Source organism: Solanum pennellii, chromosome 1 (assembly GCF_001406875.1).
Source record: "Solanum pennellii chromosome 1, SPENNV200".
Classification (NCBI taxonomy): Eukaryota; Viridiplantae; Streptophyta; class Magnoliopsida; order Solanales; family Solanaceae; genus Solanum; species Solanum pennellii.
The window spans coordinates 105,929,948-105,941,278 of record NC_028637.1 but is presented as its reverse complement, the minus strand read 5'-3'; the positions used below and the strand labels follow the sequence as shown (position 1 = coordinate 105,941,278).

At 28.3% G+C, this 11,331-nt stretch overlaps 1 protein-coding gene and 1 pseudogene across 1 annotated transcript; one reads left to right on the top strand and one right to left on the bottom strand.

Moving 5' to 3' along the window:
• Positions 1-146: 146 nt before the first annotated feature.
• LOC107008175 lies at positions 147-1,775 on the bottom strand (annotated as a pseudogene).
• Positions 1,776-3,693: 1,918 nt separating this feature from the next.
• LOC107008173 (scopoletin glucosyltransferase-like) lies at positions 3,694-5,580 on the top strand. The gene is made up of 2 exons (XM_015207099.2): positions 3,694-4,317; positions 4,403-5,580. Exons 1-2 carry the CDS (start codon positions 3,805-3,807, stop codon positions 5,384-5,386), a joined length of 1,497 nt encoding a protein of 498 aa, XP_015062585.1. The 5' UTR covers positions 3,694-3,804; the 3' UTR covers positions 5,387-5,580.
• The last annotated feature ends 5,751 nt before the right edge of the window (positions 5,581-11,331 follow it).

Below are 11,331 nucleotides of genomic sequence, written 5' to 3'. Positions count from 1 at the left end.
CCCCCCCCCCCCATATGGATGGTACCCAGGTGCCAGACACCACCATTGGTTAGTTCTCAAACTTGTCGTAGTATGAGAACCTAAAGGATATTCTACGTAATGCAATACAATTTGTAAGAAAACTCAAGAGTTTGACAACTCGAGACTCCATTGCTGTGTTTATTGGGCAAAATTAGATTTTATGTTCGATTTGGTGTGAAGATATTTCTACCTGTTGTACACATTATATAAAGATATGTAACACGTAAGACTTCTCACATGTTAGTTTTATTTGCTCTCATCTTTTTCTTAGACTTTGTACTGGAGTTGCAGGAATAAAATGGTTTACTTTAGTTACTTGTAGAACTATATGCACTTATATCTTGCAGTAAATTAGTCAAGCCAGTGTAAGATGATCTTCCTTCTTCAACTGCCTGTCTTGCTATTTTCTTGTACGCGTTAGCTCTGCTTCTTCACCCACCGTGACTTTCTTTATTGCCTCTGTTATTGCTTCTCTTTTCACTCCCTCGCTGTCTATTCTCTTCCATTGTACTGAATGAACGCCAACCCCAGTTCTCAAAACCTCAATCACCAACTTTTCGTTGAAGGCCATGTGACCATTGGTAACCCAGCTGATATTCCTTCAAGGGTTGAATTCCAACCATAATGAGTGACAAAAGCTCCCACAGCTTCGTGATCAAGAATTAGCAGTTGAGGTGCCCATCCTCTTATGATTAAGCCTTTTCCTTTGGTTCTTTCCTCGAATCCTTCAGGCAGACACTCTTCGTTATCTGGTCTTACAACCCAAATGAATTCTTATCCAGAAGCTTCAATGAAAATTGCTAAATGATTGAACTGGATTTCTTCGAACAAGCCATTTCATGCACTCATGCTTATAGATTAAGGAGTTCTTTCCTCTTTCAGCTTTATCTTCAATATCCCTGTCACACACCGAGAGTGGGCCTATAGCCCAGTTTTTTCTACTCAGAACATTGGGGCAATATTCAATGTAATCTGGTTCAAGCTCATAGAAGCTGTTAAAGATAACTCCGTAGCCATTTAAACCCGACTCCTTGATCTTTTATCACCGCGAAAATATAATTCTCTTCCTCAATTCGATCAAATGGGGCCAGTTGTGTTCTGGTCAGCTTGATTTGGTGAGGCAAATTCGGTATAACAAACGCATCAGAATCAGAGGATATATTCATGAAAGGCTTGTAACCCATGACACTATCAGTGGCACAAAGTGCAAAGTAGCTTGTCCCATGAAAAACCACTGTTGGAATGTTAAATTTTACTGCACTGTCATATGTCCAAGGAGGAACATATCAGATACAAGACAGCTGGGGCGGCAATCTTGAAGAAGCTGCTTATCATCATAGTTGTAGCCATGGAGAAGTTGTTTACCAATTCATCAGTAGGGACGAGATCAGGACACTCACATCCTTCAGGCAAGCCATTTTCAACAGCTCAAAATTTGATCAAACCGATGTCTATTTCATTTCTGTCTTGCTTGTTTCTTTGAACAGCTTTAGAGAAAACAGATTCATTGAGAGTAGTGGTGATTATGGTGGCCTTAACACCACGAGCTTTGCCATGTCAAGTGTAGGAATCATGTGGCCATGAGCCAGAAGGAAAATGGGGCTGATCCATATACTAAAACTTGGAAGAAACGAAGGTGTTGCAGACGACACTAGATAGCAAAGTAAAGCTCGATAATTGCTTTCAAGTCTTGTCTTAGACGATTGTAAACTTAGTTTGTGGCCTTTTATTTCAAAGCAACATGAGACGCACATGTCTTGGAGAAAATAGTACACTGATTGGTCACGTGCAATCAACCAAAAATGGGGCTATAGATTAGAGGCCTAGCCAAGTCGGTGGAAGGATAAAAGACGACTTTCAAAATCAGGCCATCGATTAATAATGCGACTTCTTGTAAGTTCAATATTTCTCTTTGAATTAGAAGTTGATTTTTACTCCTTCAAATTAGATATTGGATTTTCTTATCTTTTTTCTATTTTAAATATTGTTATATTTTGAATCTCATTGTGAAAATTTTATTTCCTCCACTGATTAGACTGACGTTTTATGTAAAAACACAAGACATGATAAAGGTGCTAATTGCCTTATAAGTGAAGGACCAAGATGTAACTTAAAGTTAATTATTCTAGGGTTATTATATTGGGATAATTTATCCCACTAACTTATTTTATCAATATGCTAAGCATGCAAATCAAATAAGTCATCTAAATTTTATTTCAATTTTTTTTTTATTTCATGACTATTTATGTTTATTATTCAGGAGCGCTAGATATCTTGCAAGATAGTGTTTTGCTGTCAATTAAGACTTAGTTTTTAGTAAAAAGACAAAATTATATCTATAGTAGAAAGAAAGATTAAACTTTGATACAAATTATTTCTAGGGAAACTTACATAAATGTACTATAATAAAAAAATATTTACCATTTATAGCAATAATATTTTTACCTCACTTGATCACTTTTAATTCATTTATAATACAAGTTTAATACATATTACAAAGAACAATTTATTATTCACATATAATACAAATTTTAATAATGAATAATATATTTATCACACATTTTAATACACTTATAATACAATGTGACAATTTTTTTACCAAACAAACATAATATGTTTCAAAAAACAATTATAATTCATATATATTGCATACATAATTCACTTTTAATACATATTACAAATTTAACAAAGCATTGCTATAAATGGTAATAAACAAAAAGTATCGCTAAAATCAGTAATTATTTTTTAAAATGTATGAATTTATGTAATTTTTCCTTATTTCTATAGTAGAAAAAAAAATTGATAGTGTTTTGCAGTTAATTAAGACAGTTTTTTAGTAAAAAGACAAAATTATATCTGTAGTAGAAAGAAAGATTAAACTTTGATACGAATTATTTCTGTAGTAGAAAAAAAAATTGATAGTGTTTTGCAGTCAATTAAGACTTAGTTTTTTAGTAAAAAGGCAAAATTATATTTGTAGTAGAAAGAAAGATTAAACTTTGATACGAATTATTTCTGTAGTAGAAAAAAAAATATTTTGCAGTCAATTAAAACTTAGTTTTTTTAGTGAAAGACAAAATTATATCTGTAGTAGAAAGAAAAATTAAATTTTGATATGAATTATTTCTGTAATAGAAAAAAAAAATTGATAGTGTTTTGCAGTCAATTAAGACTTAATTTTTTAGTAAAAAGATAAAAGTATATACGTAGTAGAAAGAAAAATTAAACTTTGATACGAATTATTTCTGTAATAGAAAAAAAAATTGATAGTGTTTTGCAGTCAATTAAAACTTAATTTTTTAGTGAAAAGAAGAAAGAAAAATTAAACTTTGATACGAATTATTTCTGTAATAGAAAAAAAAATTGATAGTGTTTTGCAGTCAATTAAAACTTAGTTTTTTAGAAAAAAGACAAAATTATATGTGTAGTAGAAAGAAAAATTAAACTTTGATATGAATTATTTCTGTAATAGAAAAAAAATTGATAGTGTTTTGCTGTCAATTAAAACTTAGTTTTTTAGTGAAAAGAAGAAAGAAAAATTAAACTTTGATACGAATTATTTCTGTAATAGAAAAAAAAATTGATAGTGTTTTGCAGTCAATTAAAACTTAGTTTTTAGAAAAAAGATAAAATTATATGAGTGGTAGAAAGAAAAATTAAACTTTGATACGAAGTATTTCTGTAGTAGAATTTTTTTTTTAAACTTTGATATAAAGTTTAAGAAAGGAAAACGTCTTTCTTCTGTATTCTAGCTGAACTTCTTTCATTCCAGAGAGTTCTTTCATGTTTTATCTAGTTTACTATCAAATTCTCTGTACATTTATAGCACAAATTGTTATATTAAACCACGCACACCAAGTGTTTGTGAAAATGGTTGTAATGGCTGATGATCAGCTCCATATTTTTTTCTTTCCATTGATGGCGCACGGCCACATAATTCCTACTTTGGATATGGCCAAGTTGTTCGTTTCACATGGTGCAAAGGCAACTATTATCACCACTCCTCTGAACTTACCCATCTTCGTTCAATCCAGTGAAAAAATCAAACATTTGGGGCTGGAAATTTATGTCAAAGCTATCAGATTCCCAGCAGTGGAAGCTGGTTTGCCTGAAGGATGTGAAAGAATGGATCAATTGACTTCTGATGATTTGGTACCCAAATTCTTCAAGGCCACCACCATGCTTCAACAACAACTAGAGCTATTACTCCATGAATGTCAACCCAACGCTCTCGTTGCTGACATGTTCTTCCCCTGGGCTACAGAATCTGCTGCCAAATTTGATATCCCAAGATTGGTATTATTCAATTTCATTTATTGTAATGCTTCCTATCCCCATTGTTCTCTCATATATACTTGAAGATTAAGTTTAAATTTTACAGGTATTTCATGGGATGGGCTTCTTTGCGCTTTGTGCTTTGGAGAACCTTAGGCATTACAAGCCTCAGAAGAATGTGTGTTCGGATACAGAACCTTTCGTTGTCCCGAATCTTCCCCATAAGGTAAAGCTCACAAGGATGAAATTAGCTCCGTATGATCGAGAAGAAACAGAAATGACTAAGTTTATTGAACAAGTGAAGGAATCCGAGTTGACAAGTTTTGGGGTTATTGTCAATAGCTTCTATGAGCTTGAACCAGATTATGCTGATTATTACAGAAAGGTTTTGGGTAAAAGAGCATGGCACGTTGGACCCTTTTTGCTCTGCAACAGAAAAAACGAAGAAAAAATCCACAAAAGCGATGATGAACATCATGAGTGCTTGCAATGGCTGGACACGAAGAAACAAAATTCAGTAATCTATGTTTGTTTCGGGAGCATGTCTAACTTTACTAATTCCCAAATTGAAGAAATTGCATTAGGCCTTGAAGCTTCAGAGCAAGAATTCATATGGGTAATTAGGAAAGGGGAGATTCCAGACGGATTCGAAGAACGAACAAAAGAAAAAGGATTAATCATAAGAGGATGGGCACCCCAAACGCTGATTCTTGATCACGAGGCTATAGGAGCCTTTTTAACTCACTGTGGATGGAATTCGACACTTGAAGGCGTATCAGCAGGGGTTCCAATGGTGACTTGGCCTATGTTTGCAGAGCAATTCTTGAATGAGCAATTGATAACTAAAGTACTAAAAATAGGAGTGGCAGTTGGGGCAGAGGAATGGAGCATAGTGGTGGATAATGTGAAAAGTGAAGCAATTACAAAGGCAGTGAAGTGTGTAATGGTTGGGGAAGAATCAATGGAAATGAGGAGGAGAGCAAAAGAAGTTACGAAAATGGCGAACAAGGCTGTTGAAGAAGGTGGATCATCTTACAGTGATTTGAATGCACTGTTTCAAGAACTAAGAACCATTAATTTGCACAAGTAAAATTATATATATAGTGATTCAAACGGGTTTTATGAATGGTTTAATTTGCATAACGGATTTTATGAATGGTTTAATTTGCATAGTTAGTTCGTATTCGAAGATATCGAATGAGCTTTTGGTATCGAAACCATGTAATATCGAAAATCTGTTATAAGTGGTACGAGGACAACTGCGCGGACTAACTTTGAACCACACATCCTTTAAACTGCCTTTTTTTTGGTTTTATGTTTCTACTAGTGTATTTAGTCGTGCAAAATGAAAAGAATTAAAATAAAATTATATATCAATATTAATAATTATTTTAATAAAAAAATTTGTTAATCACATAATTTTATAAAAGAGAAACTATGAAAAATATTTAGATTAAATATGGAATTTATTAAGAAATCAATATATGTGAACTTCGAAAAGTTAAATATTAAAAAGAAATTTCATAGAGAAAAAGGGAAGGTAATAAGAATTGGGTAATATTAGAACTACTTAAATATTTTTAGTATAATTTATATATATTTATGTAAATTTGAAATCTGATTATTCTTTTATACTTTTTTGTAATTTTTTTTAATTATATTCTTAGTATAATTTTTCGGCAATGTGTAACTCGGGTTGTCATTAATAGTTAGTATTCATGACTATATAGTTAGTCAACACTATTATAAATCATTATTCACAGTTACTATTATTTGTCCTCGTCATTATCCAATCATCATATGTTTTAATTATTTTTATTGTACAATATTAGATTAATTTAATATTTGTATTAATAACTTTTTAATAATTAAATTTTAAATTAAAAAAAATTAACAATCTTAATTAGTTAAATTTCATATCTTATTATTATTATAATTATTATCATTATACTTAGGTTTAGATATCCAATTATTTTTGGCACAATTTATATTGAGAAAAAAATGTAAAATTTAAAAATAACATAAAAGAGAACAAAAGAAAGAATTAGCTACGCAAAAAAGATTCAAAAAAATGACACATACAAAATTCCTATTTCTTTTAATTTTGTTTGGCTTAAACACAAAATATTAAAAAGTATATTTCTCATTTTAAATAAATAATACATTTAATATAATTACTTCCTAAGAATAAAAAGTCATAGTAATTAAGAGGATTAATAATATGACTTTGAACTTCTGTAACATAAATAAGAGTAATATTTGTACATTATTACATTAATTATAGAAAATGAAAAGACAAACAAATTAGAGTTATTGAGACAAATATTTTATTATAAGTAAATTGAATGGAAGGAAATCAACTATATTTTTAAATTATAAATTAATTACATTTTTGTAATAACATTAGAACTCCCGAAAAATAACAAATATGAAAATATAAAGACTTATTAATAAACAACTTGAAATCTTCTAAAAAAACAACAAAAATGAAAAATTTAAGAATTTCAATTTTACATATTAATAAATAATTTATTTTCAATAAAACTATGTGTATTTTCAAAATTATAAAATAACTTTACATTCTTATGTTATACCATTTTGTTAATAAAAATTGTTTTACCGGACTATGAAAGTATATGTATGTATTTCTTTAAGTAGCATATCGATATTCATTTACTCATTTTCTACTTCTATGTTTTAAAATATTATACGCCACAAACACAATAAACTAATATTATCAATAAAAAAAGTGAGAGATGAATTTACCTGAATAAATAATTATTTTTGAAGAGTGTTATCATTATAATATAATTAAATTGTCTAAGAATCATATAGAGGTCTAAAGTAGAGGTCTAAAGAGAATAAATTAAATATTTTTCTAACTAAAAACTCAGGATTTCTATCTTCATGAACGCAAACAAATAATATTAAATGTATGATTCAACAAAGAAAGAGTTGTAATTATATTAGACATATCAAATTATTTTTCATTGTAAACTTAACTTATGCAAGAATGTCTAACCATTTTCATTATAGATATATCTCCTATAATCGGCAAATCTGATTAAATAAGTTAAAAAATTATCTACCAAAAGAAGAAAAAGACAAAGAATAAGGAGAAAACTACATTTAAACACATATATTTATTTTTGACAAAACATAAATAATTCAATAGGAAATAATATAATAGAAACATTACTTCTTAATCACCTAAAAAAATAAAGAATAATCACTATATAGCTCAAAATCCATTAATCTCCATCACTGGATATTTTCATTTCATCCTATATACAAGAGTCAAGAAAAATAATAACAAGTAAATTATTAGTCCTAAAATAAATCTCAAAGTTAACAAAATAAAATATTATATCTCATAAAGAATAAAGAAAAATTACATTTAATTTAATCATAAATTCTCCTACATAATCATTTTTGACAAAATATAACTAATTCAAAAAGAAAATATAATAGAAACATTATTCCTTAAAAACTTAAAAAAATAAAGAATAATCAATATATATAGCTCAAAATTCATTAATCTTCATTGCTTGATGTTATCATTTCATCCTATATACAACAGTCAAGAAAAATAATAACAAAATACATTATTAGTCATAAAATGAATCTCAAAGATAACAAAATAAAATAATATATCTAGAAGAAATAAAAATATGCTGACATATTAGCCTTACTTGCTAATTAAAAGTAATATAAGAAATAGTATTTGAAAAAAATAATGCACCTCAAAGCTTACAAATATTGTAACATGTCTTTCACTAATTCTCTAACCAAAGATGACTACAAAATAACACACAATTTTAGTGTAACTTTATAGTGTTAATGTAACCTTTCACATTAAATAATTAGAAGTTATAAATATGAGAGGCTTAAGAGGTTATGAATATGAAAGGTTTGAGAGTTATGAATATTATTAATACTAATTTTAAGAATAGAATTCATATAATTGAAAAGGTATAAGTTTATAAGAAAAAAATAAGAAAAAATGTCAAGTAAAAGAAGAAAAAATAAGAAAAAATGAATGGAGGTCACAGAGAGGTGTCACATCACCTCCTCTGTGATCCTCATATATATATATATATATATATATATAATATCTTTTTTAAAGGCTTAAGTCATATACTATTCTTTAAAGTTGTCTGCAAAATTTACTTAGATACCTCAACATGTCTTTTTTCCTATTAGACATCGAAATCTTAAAAAATAGATACCAATCAAACATTTTGCTTAGACCTGGTCAAAACAGAAAGTGCGTGTAACACAAATGCAGCTGACTTGGCAAAATAACAAATCAAATGAAGACATATGATATTTAAATATAAAATAATTATACCAATAAATTTTGAAAATTAAAAAAATCTAAATCTTAAAAAAAAGAATTTCAACCAAAAAAAAAAGAAAAATCCATTTTGCCATCGTCACACTCACCCTGCACCCGACACCAACCCAAACATTTTCTTTTCTTCTCTCACTAAAATCAATTCTTGTACACCATTGTTATTTTATAAATGGAGATTTTAACATGTACCTGAGTATGAGTTTATCTTATTTTTTTTTCTCTTTATATTATCTTAATTGATAGTATATTTCTTTTTCGTTTTTTAAGAAAAAATTGTTTCATCTATTTTTATTTTGATTTCAAATTTACTATCTATTTATGTTTCTTTATAAAGTAAGGAGGAGTGTGGATCGACGGCAATGTTTGTAGCCTCCATATTTCCAACAAAAAAGTGAATGATAAACTCTATTTTTTTGATAAAAAACTTAAATTATGTTTTTCATTTTTTTCGACAAAGAAAATGTAGATAGTTGATTCTATTTCTTATCAAATTTAAGCATAAGGGAAGAAGTACATTTATAAAAAATGTAAGGTGGTAGATTTTGTTTGTTATAAAAAATTGGTGACAGTAGTATGTAATTTTAAAGAAGAAAGAAACATGGTTATTTTTTTAAAAAAATAATGATAATGAAAAATTAAAAAGTTGTTGATTAAATGATTCACACGCCTAACTAGGTGTGGGTTATACTTTTTGTGCCACGTGTGCATAAAGTGTCTAAATAGTTCAAGTTTAGAATAGTCAAGATGTTCAATAGGTACAAACCTTAATTGAGTTGTTTAACTGAATCAACTTTTTTTAAAGTTTCTTATTTTATAAAAAAATGATCTTCTATAAATAATACAATTCTTTTTTCAAGAAAAGACCATACAAAAATAGCTAACGTTCTATTTACGTTTTCTTTAATTAGGTGTCTGAAATCAATATATTACGAAACTTTATTATTTATATCTGATGTAATTTTAATTTTTTGAAGGACATCCGCATTGGTTGAGAAACTTACTGCTTCAAAAACTCATTCTATTATTTTGTTGTCAAACTCTTCGATGAAGATTTAAGAGTATTTAATTTCCATTTTTTGTCATCCACTCGCCACTCCAATCTGGTCATCCTACCTAAGGTATCTTAATTAATACTCCTTTCGTGGTTCATTTTGAACTTTATAAAAAAAATATTAATATAAATATTTTATTACTCTAATTTTTTAACGTTAAGAGTCTATAGACTATACTCCAAATGCTAGCTCAATAATAGAGTGTTCTTAATTCCTAAGTGTCATTATATCTTTGCCCTCTCTATTTTATTTCTACGAATTAAGAGTTTATGAAATTGACTATTGTGAAGCGAAATGTAACAATAAAAAGTGAATAGTAAAAGTGTTTTTTTTTATACTATCCTTAGATTAAATAATTACATCAAAATAGTGGTTGTTGAATTTAGAGTTAAAAAGATCACTAGCAATGTTAGCTTACTATTAATCTATTGTATATCTCTAACTAAATCTTTTTAACAGTATATCATATCAATACGATTCAACAATATGAAAAGATAAAGAGTCGTAAACTCATGGAAAAAATAGTTATTAACTCCAAAGTCTAGGTCAATAAATCAATTATTTTTTTTGAAGTGGTGTGGAGTTGGAATTAGGAGCATTTGTACAATTCTTTTTATTATTATTATTATTATTATTGAAAATGCACAAGTACCCCTCAATCTATGCTCAAAATTTTAGAGACACTTATAATATACTAAGGTCTTATTACATCTTTAAATTTATTTTATAAGTAATTTTCTATTCCTTTTCGGCTACGTGACATTATCTTGAAAAAAAGTCTACTAGCGTTAGGCCCACAAGATAGTGCAGGCCGAAAAGGGATAGAAAATTATTAATAAATTAAGTTTAGGAGATAATAGGACCTTAATATAGTACGTGTGTATCTGAGATTTCGGACATAAATTAAGAGATACTTGTACATTATTTCTTCTTTTTCTTATTATTATTATTATTATTGAGTCGTCAATAAATATAATTAGGATTTATGAGCTAATATATATTCAATTTTATAATGTAAATATAATTTTTTTTAAATTTACCGACTTTAATAGAACACCTTATCTGTATCCGCCTCGTCACCACCACCTTCTCAAGTATTCCGCCAAAATCAAATGGTAATTACCGGTTCCTACTGCAATAATTTAGCAGCTAATGAACAAAATGCACTTGTCATCTTCTACATGATTTGTACTTCTTTCAGCCTAATAATAATCGTTGACTGTTGATTTAACATAAAGAGACAAATGACTTGAAATAATGATTAAAAATAATAAATGATAAAGGTTATTTTATCAAATAACTGTTACTAAACATAAATCATTTAAATATTAAAAGTAAATATTCTAATTTTTATAATAAAAATAAAATAAATATATTATATTAAATTATTTATTAATTTTATAAACTAGATAAATATTATTGAATATCAGTATAATAGACGAGCAATGATGATGGACGGAGGAGAAGTATCCAATGTCTCAATCGAACTGACTCACTTTTAAAAATTATTTTCGTCTTTGAACAAAAAAAGGAAAATTTGTGTTTCAATTGACTTGTGACGGAAGGGCATATGTCACCTGTAAAGTTACATCTCAAGAAATTTGGCATCTCCATACGCTGGTCCCC

Bases quoted from the DNA above. Each gene is read 5' to 3' on its own strand.
- LOC107008173 (XM_015207099.2), top strand. From the start codon at position 3,805: ATGTTTTATCTAGTTTACTATCAAATTCTCTGTACATTTATAGCACAA. The intron at 4,318-4,402 runs GTATTATTCAAT...TAAATTTTACAG, and splicing joins AATTTGATATCCCAAGATTG to GTATTTCATGGGATGGGCTT.